General features: G+C 40.9%; 3 protein-coding genes across 4 annotated transcripts; 1 reads left to right on the plus strand and 2 right to left on the minus strand.

The window, feature by feature from the left end:
* Window positions 1-743: 743 nt before the first annotated feature.
* elp5 (elongator acetyltransferase complex subunit 5) lies at window positions 744-5,619 on the minus strand. 2 transcript variants are annotated; one of them, XM_085266944.1, is made up of 9 exons: window positions 5,387-5,619; window positions 3,524-3,633; window positions 3,379-3,439; window positions 3,204-3,281; window positions 2,263-2,474; window positions 1,696-1,871; window positions 1,517-1,612; window positions 1,324-1,424; window positions 744-1,220 (listed from the first exon to the last, which is right to left on the minus strand). In XM_085266944.1, exons 2-9 carry the CDS (start codon window positions 3,576-3,578, stop codon window positions 1,112-1,114), a joined length of 888 nt encoding a protein of 295 aa, XP_085123070.1. In that variant the 5' UTR covers window positions 3,579-3,633; window positions 5,387-5,619; the 3' UTR covers window positions 744-1,111. The 2 variants fall into 2 exon arrangements, with proteins under 2 accessions (XP_085123070.1, XP_085123069.1); XM_085266943.1 differs by lacking the exon at window positions 5,387-5,619 and having other exon boundaries at window positions 3,524-4,842.
* phf23b (PHD finger protein 23b) lies at window positions 3,939-8,464 on the plus strand. Its single transcript, XM_085266942.1, has 5 exons — window positions 3,939-4,506; window positions 5,753-5,784; window positions 5,892-5,984; window positions 6,104-6,719; window positions 6,831-8,464. Exons 1-5 carry the CDS (start codon window positions 4,479-4,481, stop codon window positions 7,022-7,024), a joined length of 963 nt encoding a protein of 320 aa, XP_085123068.1. The 5' UTR covers window positions 3,939-4,478; the 3' UTR covers window positions 7,025-8,464.
* Window positions 8,465-8,473: 9 nt separating this feature from the next.
* Window positions 8,474-10,551, minus strand: LOC146580291 (uncharacterized). The gene is made up of 5 exons (XM_085266945.1): window positions 10,253-10,551; window positions 10,061-10,159; window positions 9,722-9,933; window positions 9,242-9,305; window positions 8,474-8,724 (listed from the first exon to the last, which is right to left on the minus strand). The coding sequence occupies exons 2-5, from the start codon at window positions 10,157-10,159 to the stop codon at window positions 8,686-8,688; spliced, it is 414 nt and encodes a 137-aa protein (XP_085123071.1). The 5' UTR covers window positions 10,253-10,551; the 3' UTR covers window positions 8,474-8,685.
* Window positions 10,552-14,510: the final 3,959 nt, after the last annotated feature.

Below are 14,510 nucleotides of genomic sequence, written 5' to 3' on the forward strand. Positions count from 1 at the left end.
TTGGCATCGGTGTTCATGTCGAACTGTCGCTCAAAACTAATTATTTAGTGCCATCAGACCTACCTGCTGACATCATCTATAAATCAGTATACATTTTCAACTTCTTTGGACTGCTCCACCACAGTGGATCAACTCACCCCCTCCCTAGCTTCTCCTCTGTTGCAGCAGCCCTCTGCACATCCTCCTTTGTGACATCCATGAACTTCCTCTGTGGCCTTCCTCTTTCCCTCCTGCCAGGCAGCTCCAACTTCAAAATCCTTTATCCAATGTATCAACTATCCTTCCTCTGTACATGTCCAAACCATATCAGCCTTCGTTTCCAAACTGCTCAGCCTGAGCTGTTCCTCTGATGTACTAATTTCTAGTCCTGTCCATTGTGGCCACTCCTAATAAGAATCTTAATATCTTCAGCTCTGCCACCACCTGTCTTTTTGTCAGTGCCACTGTCTCCAAACCATACACTGTGGCAGGTCTGAGTACCACCTTGTAAACCTTCCCTTTCACAAATCATATTTTAAACATATATTGATTATAACTCAACCTCAAAAGCTCATAAATTTAAAAAAGTATTTAAGTATTGTACCCAAAAGAGCAACTGGTTTGAGATCATTTTTGCCAATGAGACAATATATATCCGGGACATTTTCTGGTTGTGAGCAGCATTTGATTTAATTCCTACTATAGGATGTGGCAGATGAACAGATATCCAGGATTTTTAAGATGCACACAAGTAATAAATACTGTTTTGTGTAAGAGAAACCTGTTTGTTTGTTTTTTTGGTCTTTAAGCACTTGTGAACTGTCATTTATTTTTGTCCCAGTCACTGCAATAAATCATAGTGCAGAAAAAAAAACAGTCATTTCAGTGCAAAAGTCACAAAATCAAAAATCTATTATTTTGTAAATAACCAACCAAAAAAAAAAAAAATAATTTATCCACAAACAACAACATTAAGTTTATATTTTTAGAAAAAGTGAAATGATAACGTCTCGTACATATCCAACAGATAACACACATGAAATAAGTTTAAAGCATTGAAAGCTTTTCAGTCCTTCAATGGCAAAAAAAGCAGATGAAACGTGGATCTTCAGCAGATTTTCCTGCCTTAAATCTAAACATCAAGATCATCATCAGGGTCCTCCTGGTCGTAGTCATCGTTGGCATCGGGTTCATACAGAATTCGACCGGAACCTGGGCCCGATTGCAGCAGAGCGGTTTTCCTGCAAGATTAAAAGAGAACTGTATCTTTAGGTTGTTTGTTAAAAAAAGTTTTAAAAAGAAAATCAACATATATTAGATGTGGTCACTGAAAAAAAGTCTGACTTCTCTTTGCTGAAGACAAAGGGAAGAGCAAGTTTCTCCTTGGCCTCGCGCTCTGTGTCAGACAGGCGAATGTTGAAGGTCAAGTTAGCTGTTGGGTCCATCTACAAGACACAAAAAGGACACTTACGTCATAACAGGTTTGCTTATTTATCCATATAATGTGTGAAGCTGTTGTACACATGTTACGCTGTACCTGCTGTTCCTCTGGTTCAGTCTGTCTGCGTCCAGCATGGCTGGTTTTACTCACTACAGTAACTGAGAAATCCCCTTTGATGCTGAATATCTCCTCCTAATGACAAAAATCAGAACAATAAATATTTCATAAAAGTTGTAGGAATTTAAAATAGTAATTAAAGTTCAAGCTCTTCTTACATCTTGCGTAACTTTCCCCAACTTTGATCGCTTTGTTATTTTTGCCACCGCTTCATCTCCCTTCGTTCCAGGTGCCACTGTGATAACTGAAGTAGCTAAGTGGCAGACGCTTCCCACAGTACCCCTCTGGTGCATATCTGCGTGGAGCAGACCAATAACAGCTCTCACGGCTCCCCCTAATGAAAACAGAACGTAATCGTTAAACAGGGGAAGTGCTGCACAGCCTACTAAAAATAAGCCACCCGTGAAGGACTGTGAACACAGAGAGCCTTTTATCCATAATATGCTTTTTAAAGAAAGATAACCACTTAATAGATTTTTGGGGGTGAAGCCAAGACGAGCATCTTTTCTGCGTTACGTTTTGTTTTGTATCACTGCAGATCGCACAACAGAAATGCTGATGCGATCCGATTTGTGGTCAATTAGGCTCAGGGAAAGATGGGTAAAAGGTCAAAGCATTAAAAGCATGCTCAGATGCTGGGAGTCAGACCTCCTCCCATTCTGTAAAATTACTGAATACATGGGCCTTAAATCACACACACAGAGACACAGAAGATACATTATCACCTTTCTTAAGCTGCTGAAGAGTCTTGCAGACAGCAGGTGGCCTCATGTGTCTCAATATCCATGACAGCGAGTCGATTACTAAAGTCACTGGTTTGGGGTGTGATGTTTGTTTGAGCAGATGAGTGAGTTCCTCCACACAAAACTGGTGAACTGTAAAAGCCGACCGATTAGTCCACCCAAGGGGGTCCGTATAAGCACTGTGAAAGTGCAACCTGAAGTAAAAGAAGCACAAGATGAACGTTTGATTCCATGTTAAAGATCCAGAAATGGTGTCAGCGGAAGGAAGGCTGTCAAGAAGCTATTGTTAAGGAAACAGTGAGAAAGGGCTGAGGTATGCCAGATTACACAAGAACTTGGCTGAAAATCAGTGAAAACAGGTCTGATAGAGTTATGAATCCACATTTGGACTTCCACATTACTGAAGCAGTGTGGGACCATCTCAACAGCAAACACAACAAAATCTAAAGAAGACCTTTGAATGTCCTTCCTAAATACTTAAAGAAATTGCAAGAAAGCTGCATGAGAAAGTTCAGGCTGTGTTGAAAAATTAAAATTGACTGAAATTTTAAAACATCAACTTTAAAGAATTTTGAAAACTCAGTTTTTGCCCTGAGAAGGCAGGGACCGAGGCCTTCTGAGGAAGAAAATAGTCTGCTGTAATAGAATCTGCCATGTGCACCAAATACATCAAGTATTTCCTTGTGTATCATGTTTCCATTTAGCTGTCCAATGTGTGGGTCTTTGGTTAGTCTATATATGGTATATGGCCATTAGAAAAAACACATTACACACTCCTTTAATGGAGTAACAATGGTTCACACTGGAAAAAATTGAAAGCAGGTACTGTTATGCATTTCGCTTGGTAGATGAAGTAAACTTTTAAGCAAAATCACATCATTTGTTGTTGATCAAATAACTGTTTCAGCATTAAAGTTCAATACCTCTGAGTAGATGCTGTTAATCCATCTTTCAGTTCTTCCTCACTGACATCAAAACCAAGCACGTGGACAGGTTCTTCTCTAAAATCATAGCACAGGCCAGTTACTGTTTAAGCCAATACACAACTTAGACATATTTTAGGCAACAATAGGTATACAAGGAAACACGGTTACATACTTGTTCAATGCGGCACTGATGAAGCTCTTAAGTAGGTGCTGCCCAGAATAACTACAAGAATCTATGAAAGTATAAATTACATCAATTAATGTCATCATTATTGATAACAATGTATACTTATGGTCGACAACGTTCACATATTTACCTTGTATTATAAGAACCGCCCCAGTATCAGTGCCTTGCAATAGTTCAGACAACATGGTAGCATCAGCTAGTAAGCTTGCCTCTGCTTCACCGCCATTTAAAACATGAATACTTAAGAAAACATGAGTAATTTGCCTTCACGAGAACGACATAGCTTAAAGCTAACAATTATAAGTACCTAAAGTCGCTACAAGTAATGTTTCGCAGGAAAATAAAGCTTTCCCTGTCCAGTGAAAGTACAGCAGATTTCGCTAGCTACTATGTTTGGGGTGGTTAGAGTAAATAAAAAAAACTTCGTATCCCATAGTTCCCTGTGACTTCAATCGTCTTCATGAAGGAAAATGTAGTTTATTAAACGTTTACGCCCGTAAACGCGTTTGGTGAAAGGCTGAAAACTAAACTACGTTACCCAGCATACACTGCAGCACACCCTTCGCTGGCAGCCTCAAGAGGCTTCTGCCGCGCACGAAGAGGACCGTGCGGAATAAAAAGCCCCAACTTCGGTCGTTTTGTATGTCTACGACGAAGAAACGAAAAACTTCATCGAGGGAAGTTTCCGTCATGGATCTGCAGTGATTCGCAGCGTTAATTAAATGAAAGTTTACACTTCTGTTGTGGTTAGATTAGTGCACTGACGAAGAGTGGGAGATTTGTGAACAAGCGACGGTGGTATTAGTATTTTGTCGGGCTAATAGTGTGGCGACAGGTCGGTGGTGGTTTGCCCCCCGTTTGGGATTCACCCTAGAGGGAATACAAGGACGACTTCGACAAAGTGTGGAGTTTCTTTGAACGACAGCATCTTCGATCCTCCACACACTTGGCTTTCTGCTGCCAAAGTTTCCCGGTGCTAAGGTGCAGCCACGCCGGGAGAAGGCGCAGAGCGACGGCCGCCACTCTCCGGCTAGCTCGCCTGCTGTTTCTGCTTCTCGGATCGAGGCCGTGTCGGCGAGGCGACAATGCTTGACATAATGTCTGAACACCAAGGTATGCTTATGGACTATCAACAAAACCCAACGAAAAATAGTCCTCACTTGATGTTAATCTGTTCATCGCGTAAAGCTGTCGTTTTGAGGACAGTAAGCTAAAGTGAGTTACGGCTAACGTCGTTGTTGCGTGTGTTGTAATAATGTCACAGCTCGATATTGACCGACAGTCGGACGTGTTGTCGTTAAACTACCATGAAAGTTCTTTAAAAGTGAAGACTGTGTGATTCCAACTTTTTGTACAGTGATTGTAGTTCATAGATTTGATGTTAACATTTATTACACAGTTCCCGTTAGCTTGCTAGTTAATTAACGCGCCGAACCACATAGCTTAATAGCTGCATAGCCACGGTTGCAAACCAACTCACCGAAGCCTCTCTAACGTGTCAGTTGAGATAACATGGCTTAAAAATATAATTCAGAAAAATGCCCCCCTTTTTTGGACATTAGCTCAAACTTCAAAGGTAGCCAGCACGACACGCCCGATTAACATTAGCCGATAGCACAAAGCTATCTCTGCTATGGAGCCTCCCACTACTGTATCAAGAAAGCTACCTTGGTTTGCTAGCTGATCAAGAGGCTGTTAGCCACAAGACAACCCTTAAAAATATCAAATTAAGCCTTCGACCACGCAAAACTATCGTTGTAAAAGCTCAGTAAAATGAAGTTACTCTCTCTTGCCCGTTTACCGTTAACGCTACAAACTGCATAACATTCAGTTAGCTTCCCCTCTAAACGTCACCTAGCATTAGCATACACACAAAATGTACCAAAAGCATGGTGTCCAGCAAACAGACGCGTTTTTAGCAATCCAGTCAACTTTTCCTTATAAACTTGGCGTGAAAACAACGAACTCTTCTTCTAGAGTGATTTTTACACACCCACTAATTTTGTGAAGTTCAAGCAGTCACAAAGTGACACCGGTTGCGTTGTTTAAGGACGCAGAAGTTGTCTTGAAGATGTTAGTTGGTCTTTTTTTTTTTTCTTTTTTCTTTTTTTTCGCTCAATTGACCTTCAGTCAAATATGGACGTTAATTTAACGTAGCTTTTACAAACACACTGTTTTCAAATAAGACCAGCATGCGCTTCATCGTTTATAATCCCGATTAAGGTATTGAGCCGTGTTAGCAAGCTAATGCTAGCATTAGTCCACTCTCTCGGCAACGGAATGCTTTGTAATGTAGTGGCTGTTAAGCAGTTGAAAAGTGGTCACTTGTGACTTACAGACTTTTTTTTTTCTTCAACAGATTCACTGTTAACGTGTAAAACGGAACCTCTGGTGAGTATTTTTATCATTTGAGCACTTTATTTGACTCAGCTGCCCTCTGTTGTGGAGGGCTGTGTAGGTTAGCTTCACTCTCTTAAACAAAGACATGTTTCCTGTAGCCCCCAGAGAAGAAGAAGAGGACTGTTGAAGACTTCAACAAGTTCTGCAGCTTTGTCCTGGCTTATGCCGGTTACATCCCCAGTCCAAAAGAGGTGAGCTGTTGCTTTTTTTTCTCTCCCCCCCCCCCCCCCATTTTCTTTTTAACATATCATATTAGATGTAGTGACTACTTTGCAGTTTTGACAGAAGATGTTTTTGTCTGCTTTTATAGGAAAGCTCGTGGTCCCCAACATCATCCAGCTCTGCACACAGTTCGGGGTTGTCAGCAGATGGTGGAGGTGGAGGGAGCAGCTCCAATGGCAATGCCTGGGCAGATGGGGGCTCCGACATCCACACCATCCATACATTTGTCCGCAAAGCTCGAGCAAATAAGGGCAAAAGTATTCGGCGCATGCACTCTGACAGCACCCTGCTGGATAAGATGCAGCTTAAAGACTCTCTTTATGAGACCCAGGCCAGCACTAAGGGAGAGCGCAAGAAGGACAAAAAACTGAAAAAGCTATCACTGGATTCTGCCATGGGAGCAGCAGATAGTGGCAGCAGCGAGGGTGAGAAAAGAGCCCGCATCAAACGCAGCAAGAACTCAAAACAGCCCAAAGCTAAGAAGCTCAAGAGTTCAGCTCCTCAAAGCGAGACTGACTCCGAGGCACGGAATACGCACTCCGAGGTACGAGCTGGCAGGGAGGAGCTGCCGGGGCACGGGGGCTCCTCTTCGAGCATGCAGAGCATGGGGAAGGTGCAGCCAGACGAATCCATCAGGGAAGCAGAAATGAGCTCCAGTGAGGGTGAGACATGGATCGCTGATGAAGACATTATGGTGGAATCGGGTAAGACACTGTAATTTTGACCTTTTGTCTGTTATTTACTTGGTGGTTGCTTACTTTGAACCAACTCACAACCATAATCCCCCTGTAACTCTGGTCTGTTTATCCACACAGGGGATGATTCATGGGACTTGATCACCTGTTACTGCGGGAAGCCATTCGCGGGACGGCCGATGATCGAGTGCAACCAGTGCGGCATATGGGTGCACTTGTCATGCGCAAAGATCAAGAAGTCAAACGTTCCCGACATCTTTTACTGCCACAAGTGCAGGGACTTGAGGCGGTCGGGACACAAAAAAGACACTTAAAGCTGAGCAGGACTGGAGAGGAAAAGGAGCGTTTGATCTGTTTTTGCTGTCGTCTGACACTTAACTTTCTTTGATGCCTACAGCCAAAACAGCCTAAACTATCACCTGGAGGGCAACTGTAAAGTCGGTTTGTTGGATTTCTTTCGACAATCACAACCATTCTTATTTATCCCTCACGTCTAGTTTTCGTTCCCCCTTTTGCTACTGTGAAGAACTGGGAAAAAAAGGCAATACTGACAGTTCTTAATTGACGTCAGCATTGATTGGCTTTAGTATTACAGTTCTGGTGATGTGCATATACTTTTTTTTTTTTTTTCTCTCAATAGTTCTCATATTGACTGAAGGTCCACTTTTGACTTGTAAATTATTTCTTGCGCATATTGACAAATTAGTGAAAACCTTCTCCTTTGGTCTCCGGAGTACCACCCTGAGCTTGGTCCAATCATTCCCAACCTTAAATCAATACAACACATGCAGAGTTGGGGAGAGGGAAGCCCAGCTTACATTGTCAGTTAAGAGGTGGATAATGTCACTCCTGTTATTACTTTATACGCACGTCATAATGCTAGACGGGCAGTTCGTTTTGGTTTTGATCGTACTCTGGTAGTTTGTGTTCAGCTTTTTCTTGGGTTGTCTTTAAGCCTCCTGAAATAAGAAGTTTCAATTCATTGACTCGGATAAGATTTATCACTTTGCATCTTCATATGCATCTAGTTGTACTCAAACTATCCTTTCAGCAGTGCACTTTTAAAACCTAAATACACCCCCGCTTTTTTTTTTTTTTTTTTGAAAACCGGACTTGGTCATGTGCATTCATGACAGCGTGCTTAGTATTTCTCACAGTCCGGCTTATTAATCAGTTAGCCATTAACCGTGAGTCAGTTTTTACTTATGTGTTTGTTTGTTTTTTGTATTTAAATCATCTGATATCGGGGCGGGGGGAACGTTGCTGTAAGACGACTGGTTTGTTGCCGTGCTTTACGATGTCAAAGTAGCTCTGAGGCGCGTTTATGAATGGTTGTTTAAAAAAAATATATATATATATGTATTTTTTATTTCTAGGCTTTCTGAGGAAGGGGGTGATTAGAGATGCACCCCGCATCAGAAAAAGGACATATGATTGTCTCACATCGAGAACAAAGTTGTAGTGTACAGAAAACAAGTTGAGGCTGTCTAGGTTGTCATTTTGTTTATGTTGTTTGGTTTTACCATGTGCGTTTTTTCTTTTGTTCGTGGGAGAGTCATCGTAAGTCTCCAGTAGCAGTTGCATTCTCCGTACAACTTAAAATTCTGTGTACATATCCTGTTCTTTGACAACTGTACATATGTGAAAGTGAAGAGAGAATACTCAAGCAAATTCTATATTTTCTGCAGTCTGATATTGTTTTGGTTTTTTTTCCTTTAATTGTAGCTTGAAAAATAAAAGTCTTTGGGAACATGCTGGTTGAGTTTTTTTAATTTTCTTTAATAAAATGACACACAAAAAACAAACAGTTACATATCACATTTTGTTAGGTGTTGGCACACAACAGTGTTTGTCAGGTTTTGTCTTCTACCAGCAGAGGGCGACAGCTGGCAGGAATCTCACTCGTTAGTATGGCACAGATACTGAATAAATGCCAAGTTATACAAAAATTCATGCGTGATATTTAGTAGGCTTTCTAGTTCTGATAATCTTCCCTGGGGAGGTCTGGTTCATCCTGCAAAACAAATATATAAATGCTCAGTTCTTCATATTAGACAAGTGCAAGGTTTTTAAATTATTAATGCTGAAGCATTGTTGTAGGGGCTAGAAATGGCTACCAGTGTCACAGAAAACTTACACAAGCCATGAAAGATGATAACTGCATATGCAAATAGGCCATTCAAGCAATAATGACTTCAATGACTCAAGCACATGCACACATACATATATGTATTTATGTATATTTTAAACTATTAGATATTTGTTCATAGAATACAAGTTTAGGAATAGATTGCTTTCTTTGCACTGAATGGGACAGCATATAGTTCTGTTTGCATATTTTTTACTTTGCAGTCTGCTAAAAATAATCTGAATAATAACTTCTGTTTAAAGCTAAAGCCATCGATGTTTCAGGCCCACATGTATACTTTATGTATCAACAGTGCGAGTGTGTTGAGCTTGTGGCATTTAAATGTCGCTGCGATGCAGGTTATTTGGTGGGAAAATGGGGATAAGTGTCATTTGCCGCTCACCATTCGGGTTCTGAAGCTGGATATTTGAAAGCCGCCGATGGGGTCCAGAGGAGCGACCTTCCTCCTGTAGAGAGGAAGGCAGTCAGAATTCAACACAACATCAGGGAATCAAATACGTGCAAGCATCAAATCAAAAGACATCATTTGGTTCTGGACTGATCATTTGATCTTCTCATATTTACATCAGAATTACATGTATTTTGGCCAAGAGCTAAAAATCTTCAAAAGCATTAAGATATTCATCTTCATCTACTTGACTCCAAATTTACAAGTGTCCTTTGTTGTAAATTACATCATAGGATTAATACATCTAATATAAGTAACAATCATCCCCATAAATCATAACTTGTCAGTTTATATAAGCTGCATAAGCACATAGTTGCTGTATTTACAGCTAATTTGCACTATTTACACCTTTTCTCTATCACGTGTGGCTGTATAACCAACTGTTCGACAATATCTAGAGCCATTTGTCCTAACCTCTTCTCATTGGCTTTCCGGTTATGCTGGTGCTGGTTCGGGTGCTGCCGCTGGGCGGGAAGGTGTTCTGTCGGGGCGATGAAAGTCTCTGACTGAAAGGAGCCATTGTCTACATCTCCCACCATCCCCCCTGCGTCACCCACAGAGAGGTCGCTCATGTCCAAGTGATCGAACAGGTGGGAAAAGACTTCTTGGTCCATTAAGGTGTCCTCCTGAGGACGTAATCAGATCATTCAATAAGATGGAAAAGGATTAAATGCCAGTAGCTGTTTAAATTGCTTGTCCGAAAGTGGTAATAAATTTAATGTCTGTTAATAAAAAAAAACAAAAAGGGCTTACCCTCTTGTTTCTGGATCTGCTTGGTATGACAGCAGCAGATATCTCCTCCAGCAGCAGGTAAAGAGCCAGGAAGGGCAGCATCCATCTAGAGCCAAGCATCTGCACAGCGCAAAAGAGAGATTGTGAGTCTTGATTCCCTGTAAGGGTGCAGTCACACAACAAAATGAATCTGAAAACAAACCCTTTGCTCACCTTAAAATCTCTGGTTTTCTCTTTGGATTTCGACTCTAAGCTGTCTCGGGTCCCTCTCTGCTGACCAGTGTGGAGAGGAGGGTATTTGTAGCCATGCTTCCAGGGTGGGTTTATATTTTGGGACTATTATGGGGCTGTTTAGGCTAAGTGTGTGTATGTGTGTGTGTGAGAGAGACTATGTGACTTCAGACATGCCAATTAAACCTGCCGCCTCGCTTCCTTAACATCATTATTGTCAATCATTATTGTCAAAACCTTAAGAGATTTTAGGTTCAGACAACATGCCCTGACACACTTACATACAGCTACACACACACATGGCTTCGGCCCCACCACGCCCTCCTCCGCTTTCATTATTGCTGCTGCGGACAGATGAGAGTATGATAAGACCACTTAGTTTACAAGCTCGCCCGGAGTAATGCATACCCTCAGGCTTTACATCCTCCCATGTCATTTATGCAGGCATGAAGCTGAGAAGCATGAGTGAAAACAACATCTTTATACTCTTTACACTGTATCACATTGAATGCTCGTCAGCCCGGTTTTTACAAAAGCAGAGATTTAGGTGGAGTTATGAACCGTGAAGTGATCTGCAAATGCAAGCATGTCGATTTCTTTAGGATAAGATAGCTTAACATAAGATAACACATACTTTATTTACTACTATGTCACGGCTGTCACAGAAGAAAATAGCTCAAAAAACAAAATTACACTAAACAAGGAGCTCAGTTAAGACAAAAAAGCGAAAAGCTCAGAATCTCAGTGTGATACAATGAAGAGCTTAAATGTAAAATCAATGCAGGTATCGTGGTATGAGGTAGTAATCTGTCCTTGTGGCAGTGGAGCTCAAACAGGTGTTAGACAAAGTCTTCAGCTGCATGTGCGTTAAGTGGAGCAGAGGCTGGTCATGATCCAAAACCACTGACCACAGCTGGAGTCATTTGAATGTCCTCCATGTCATCTCTCACTGAATTAAGCAAGGGCTTCCTTGAAAAGGAAAAAGTCATTTGGGTGGCATCATATGTTCCTCCTAAACCTGCACATATTGTTCAGCATTAGTGGTGCCTTCACAGATGTGCCATGTGCACTGATGTACCGCCATACCATTGCAGATGCTGTATTTTGAGCATACAGCATCTGTGAATGTTTGAAAAACAACAACACAATTTTTTACTCACCATTTTAAAAGACAACTTTTCCACCTCGCCTTAAAGGAACTCAGGCGCAGAGAAGACACTGCTGTTTGTGGAGACTGTTTTAACATTTGTGTGTAAAGCAACTGTATTCTTTGAACATGGTATTCAGAGGTGCTCCTAAGCTCGTGCAGTGAATTCAGCTACAGACATCGAAAACTCAGCTTATGTTATTTCAGCTGCATTATTCTGTCAGGTTTCTATAGACTTCATTTTCTTCAAACAAGTTCCTTTATGCAGCCTATAGTAATCAGACTTCAGCATACAGGGAACTTATTTTGAAAGAGTTGAAAGATTAAAAGACTTTTGCTGCACCGTGCAAACATCAGATGACAAATAGCATCTCAAATGAAGGTTCATTCTCTCTCTGATAAGAACAAAATATGCTGTGCTCCTTTTGCTCTCTGCTGGAAACCGCTATCTGTTTAGCATCCACCCAGTGAACACATAACTTGCTCAGTTATTACAGAAACCCATTTAAATGCATTTTGCAGTAAATAAGTGTATCTAGATTACCTAATCGATCATTAATAATTACTGACAAATGAAAACTGTAGTAAGTTTACTAATTAATTAAAGTATTTGTGTAAGTCAGCTTGTTTTTGTGTCGTAAATCCCCAAAGAAAAGGACCCATCCACAGCAATCAGAGATAGCATCAGTGTGTGTGGTTATCTAAAGCACTCTGCTTCGCCCGACTTCAAATCACCACCCCACCGAGACCACACAGACAGCCCTCTCCACCCGTCTTCCTCCCGCCGGCCTGCTGCAGAAAACAAAACACAGGAGAGACAGTGTAGCTGGGATGGATAGAGATTGGCAGAGGATCGGGTGGGGCCGGTGGGGGTCTACTCGAAGGGTATGCGCTTTGAGACACGTTTTCACTTTTCCTCTTTTTCCGCCCTGTCCTAATTATTTCTATTTTGGGACACTGAGGCTCACCAAACATAGAGCCAGTGTTGATAGATCAGTCATGTATAAATAAGCCACGACAAGGCTGGCAGCATGTCAGCACGGGCAGAGGCCAGATAGGCTGCACTGATTACCCCCATTATCGGGGACAGGCCTCATTAGGAGCCTCGAGCTGGGTGTGCGACTGTACGTGTCCTTTTGTTACAAAACAGGACCAAATGTCCTCCCGAAGATGTAAGCGTGAGGATCATCTTTCAGATGTTAGGACATTTTGTTGGCTCTCGTGTTTAAGAGGTTACAGGTTTCAGTAGAGAGGATTGGTTAGAGGCTAAAGGCTAGGATTAAGCCAAACAAATGCTCCTGCGTCTTCGGTTTTTAAAGATGTGCTACGATACGACTACTTGCACTTGATCTGAGCCTGTTTTTTCATTTTGAGACTGAGAGGAGAGTAGTGATGCCTAGGCAAATTTAATCATGTTTAATAGCTTAATGTTTATTGAGTGTTACTGATTTTCTATTCTCAAAAAATAAAAAAAATCAATCAATCAATAAAGCAAATAAACCAGATCACATAAACCACAATGCACACAGTAAAATTTGCACACACAAAATTGTCATTGTGTGTTTTTCTATCCAGTGCATTGGCAGTGTGTTTGGGATCATTATCATGCTGAATAATGAACTTGTCGCCAATCAAACTCCTTGGAAATGGTACTGCATGGTCAACCAAAATCTGATGGCACTCTTCTACCTCCATAATTCTATTAATTTATACAAGATCTCCAACACCACTGGCTGAAACGCAGCCCTAAAGCATGACAGGTACAAGAACTGGGTTGGAAATGAGTGAAAAAGCAACCAATGAGCAAAGAAAAATCTCCAGAAAGCCTGGAAACTATTGCTCATGACCACTTTTAAAAAGAAAAATTAGTGGTCTTCTATGTCTGGCTCATTGGTAGCAAAATACTAGAAATAAGTGGAGGCTTCACAATTTTGCACAGTACAGTGATTGGTAGTATGTGTCCTGTGTATGGCCCTCTCTCTCTCTCTAACTGTGTGTATGAGCTGACACACTCCGCCCCGTCTTTTTGCCCTATAAGTATCAGGCATTGCAGCAGGTCCCAAATATAGACTCGCAGAGACGATCCTCACTCACAAAAAATATTAATGAGAAAAAAAAAAAAATATATATATATATTTTTTTTTTTTTTTCTCCGATTGAATCTGCATTGAAATGCAATGTAAGTTCAGCTATTTGTGTTTGTGAGAGATGAGCAGAAATATCAAAATGAGCAACGTATGTCAAAGACATATGAGTTTACCGTGAGCTAGCACAAAGTGAGGCAGCCAAAACAAACCACACTGAGCTGCTGATGGGAGCCATTTCTCTTTCTACTTTTATACAAACTACTCATATGTTTATTTTTGGCCTGTTCATTTTTTTTAGGACACTTTAGTTGCCCCATAAAGTCCAACGTTTTGCATCAGCTTATATATAGCAGCAGCAGTACAAGATCTTACCAATGTAAAATTGGTGTTTACCCATTACTGAATCTTAGAATTAATCTTAATTTAATAATTTAACTGAAAGTTTCCATTCTGCTTATATAAGTATGACTATTTTGATTTTTGGTTCAAGTAGCCTACATTTTACTACTAATCCTTCCTTGCTTCTATGAATACTCGAATTTCCCCTTACGTAATGTTTTAAATTAAGTTATTGCTATTTTTTAACTTCTTGCTATGTTTGAAAAGCAAAAATATAGCATTGGAAAATGCTCAATAAGAAGAACAAGTTAGTTTTAAACATTATATTTTGAGTTTAAGTTTATTTTTACATTGTTCTTAAAGCTGGATTAATTGTACAGGGTGGGCCATTTATATGGATACACCGTAATAAAATAGGAATGGTTGGTGATATTTAAGTCCTGTTTGTGGCACATTAGTATACGTGAGGAGGTAAACTCTTGAAGATGGGTGGTGACCATGGTGGCCATTCAGAAGTCGGCCATCTTGGATACAACTTTTGTTTTTTCAATAGGAAGAGGGCCATGTGACACATCAAACTTATTGGTAATGTCACAGCATGGGAGATGGGTGGTCTCGTAGGGTGTTTTGCATTGAAATCTGCTGCAATGACCTGGTTATCTGCAAT

Source organism: Mchenga conophoros, linkage group LG3 (genome assembly GCF_057382185.1).
Source record: "Mchenga conophoros isolate Kocher_MC1m ecotype Shallow Benthic linkage group LG3, M_conophoros_male_GT1.1, whole genome shotgun sequence".
NCBI classification, from domain to species: Eukaryota; Metazoa; Chordata; class Actinopteri; order Cichliformes; family Cichlidae; genus Mchenga; species Mchenga conophoros.

Coding starts and splice junctions, on each gene's coding strand:
- LOC146580291 (XM_085266945.1), bottom strand. CDS start 10,159: ATGCTTGGCTCTAGATGGATGCTGCCCTTCCTGGCTCTTTACCTGCTG. Junction 9,934..10,060: donor GCAGATCCAGAAACAAGAGG/GTAAGCCCTTTT, acceptor TTACGTCCTCAG/GAGGACACCTTAATGGACCA. Junction 8,725..9,241: donor CCAGCTTCAGAACCCGAATG/GTGAGCGGCAAA, acceptor TTTGTTTTGCAG/GATGAACCAGACCTCCCCAG.
- elp5 (XM_085266944.1), bottom strand. CDS start 3,578: ATGTTGTCTGAACTATTGCAAGGCACTGATACTGGGGCGGTTCTTATA. Junction 1,872..2,262: donor TCTTCAGCAGCTTAAGAAAG/GTGATAATGTAT, acceptor TGTTTTCATTAG/GGGGAGCCGTGAGAGCTGTT. Junction 1,221..1,323: donor TTTGTCTTCAGCAAAGAGAA/GTCAGACTTTTT, acceptor TTAATCTTGCAG/GAAAACCGCTCTGCTGCAAT.
- phf23b (XM_085266942.1), top strand. CDS start 4,479: ATGCTTGACATAATGTCTGAACACCAAG. Junction 5,985..6,103: donor ACATCCCCAGTCCAAAAGAG/GTGAGCTGTTGC, acceptor CTGCTTTTATAG/GAAAGCTCGTGGTCCCCAAC. Junction 6,720..6,830: donor AGACATTATGGTGGAATCGG/GTAAGACACTGT, acceptor TTATCCACACAG/GGGATGATTCATGGGACTTG.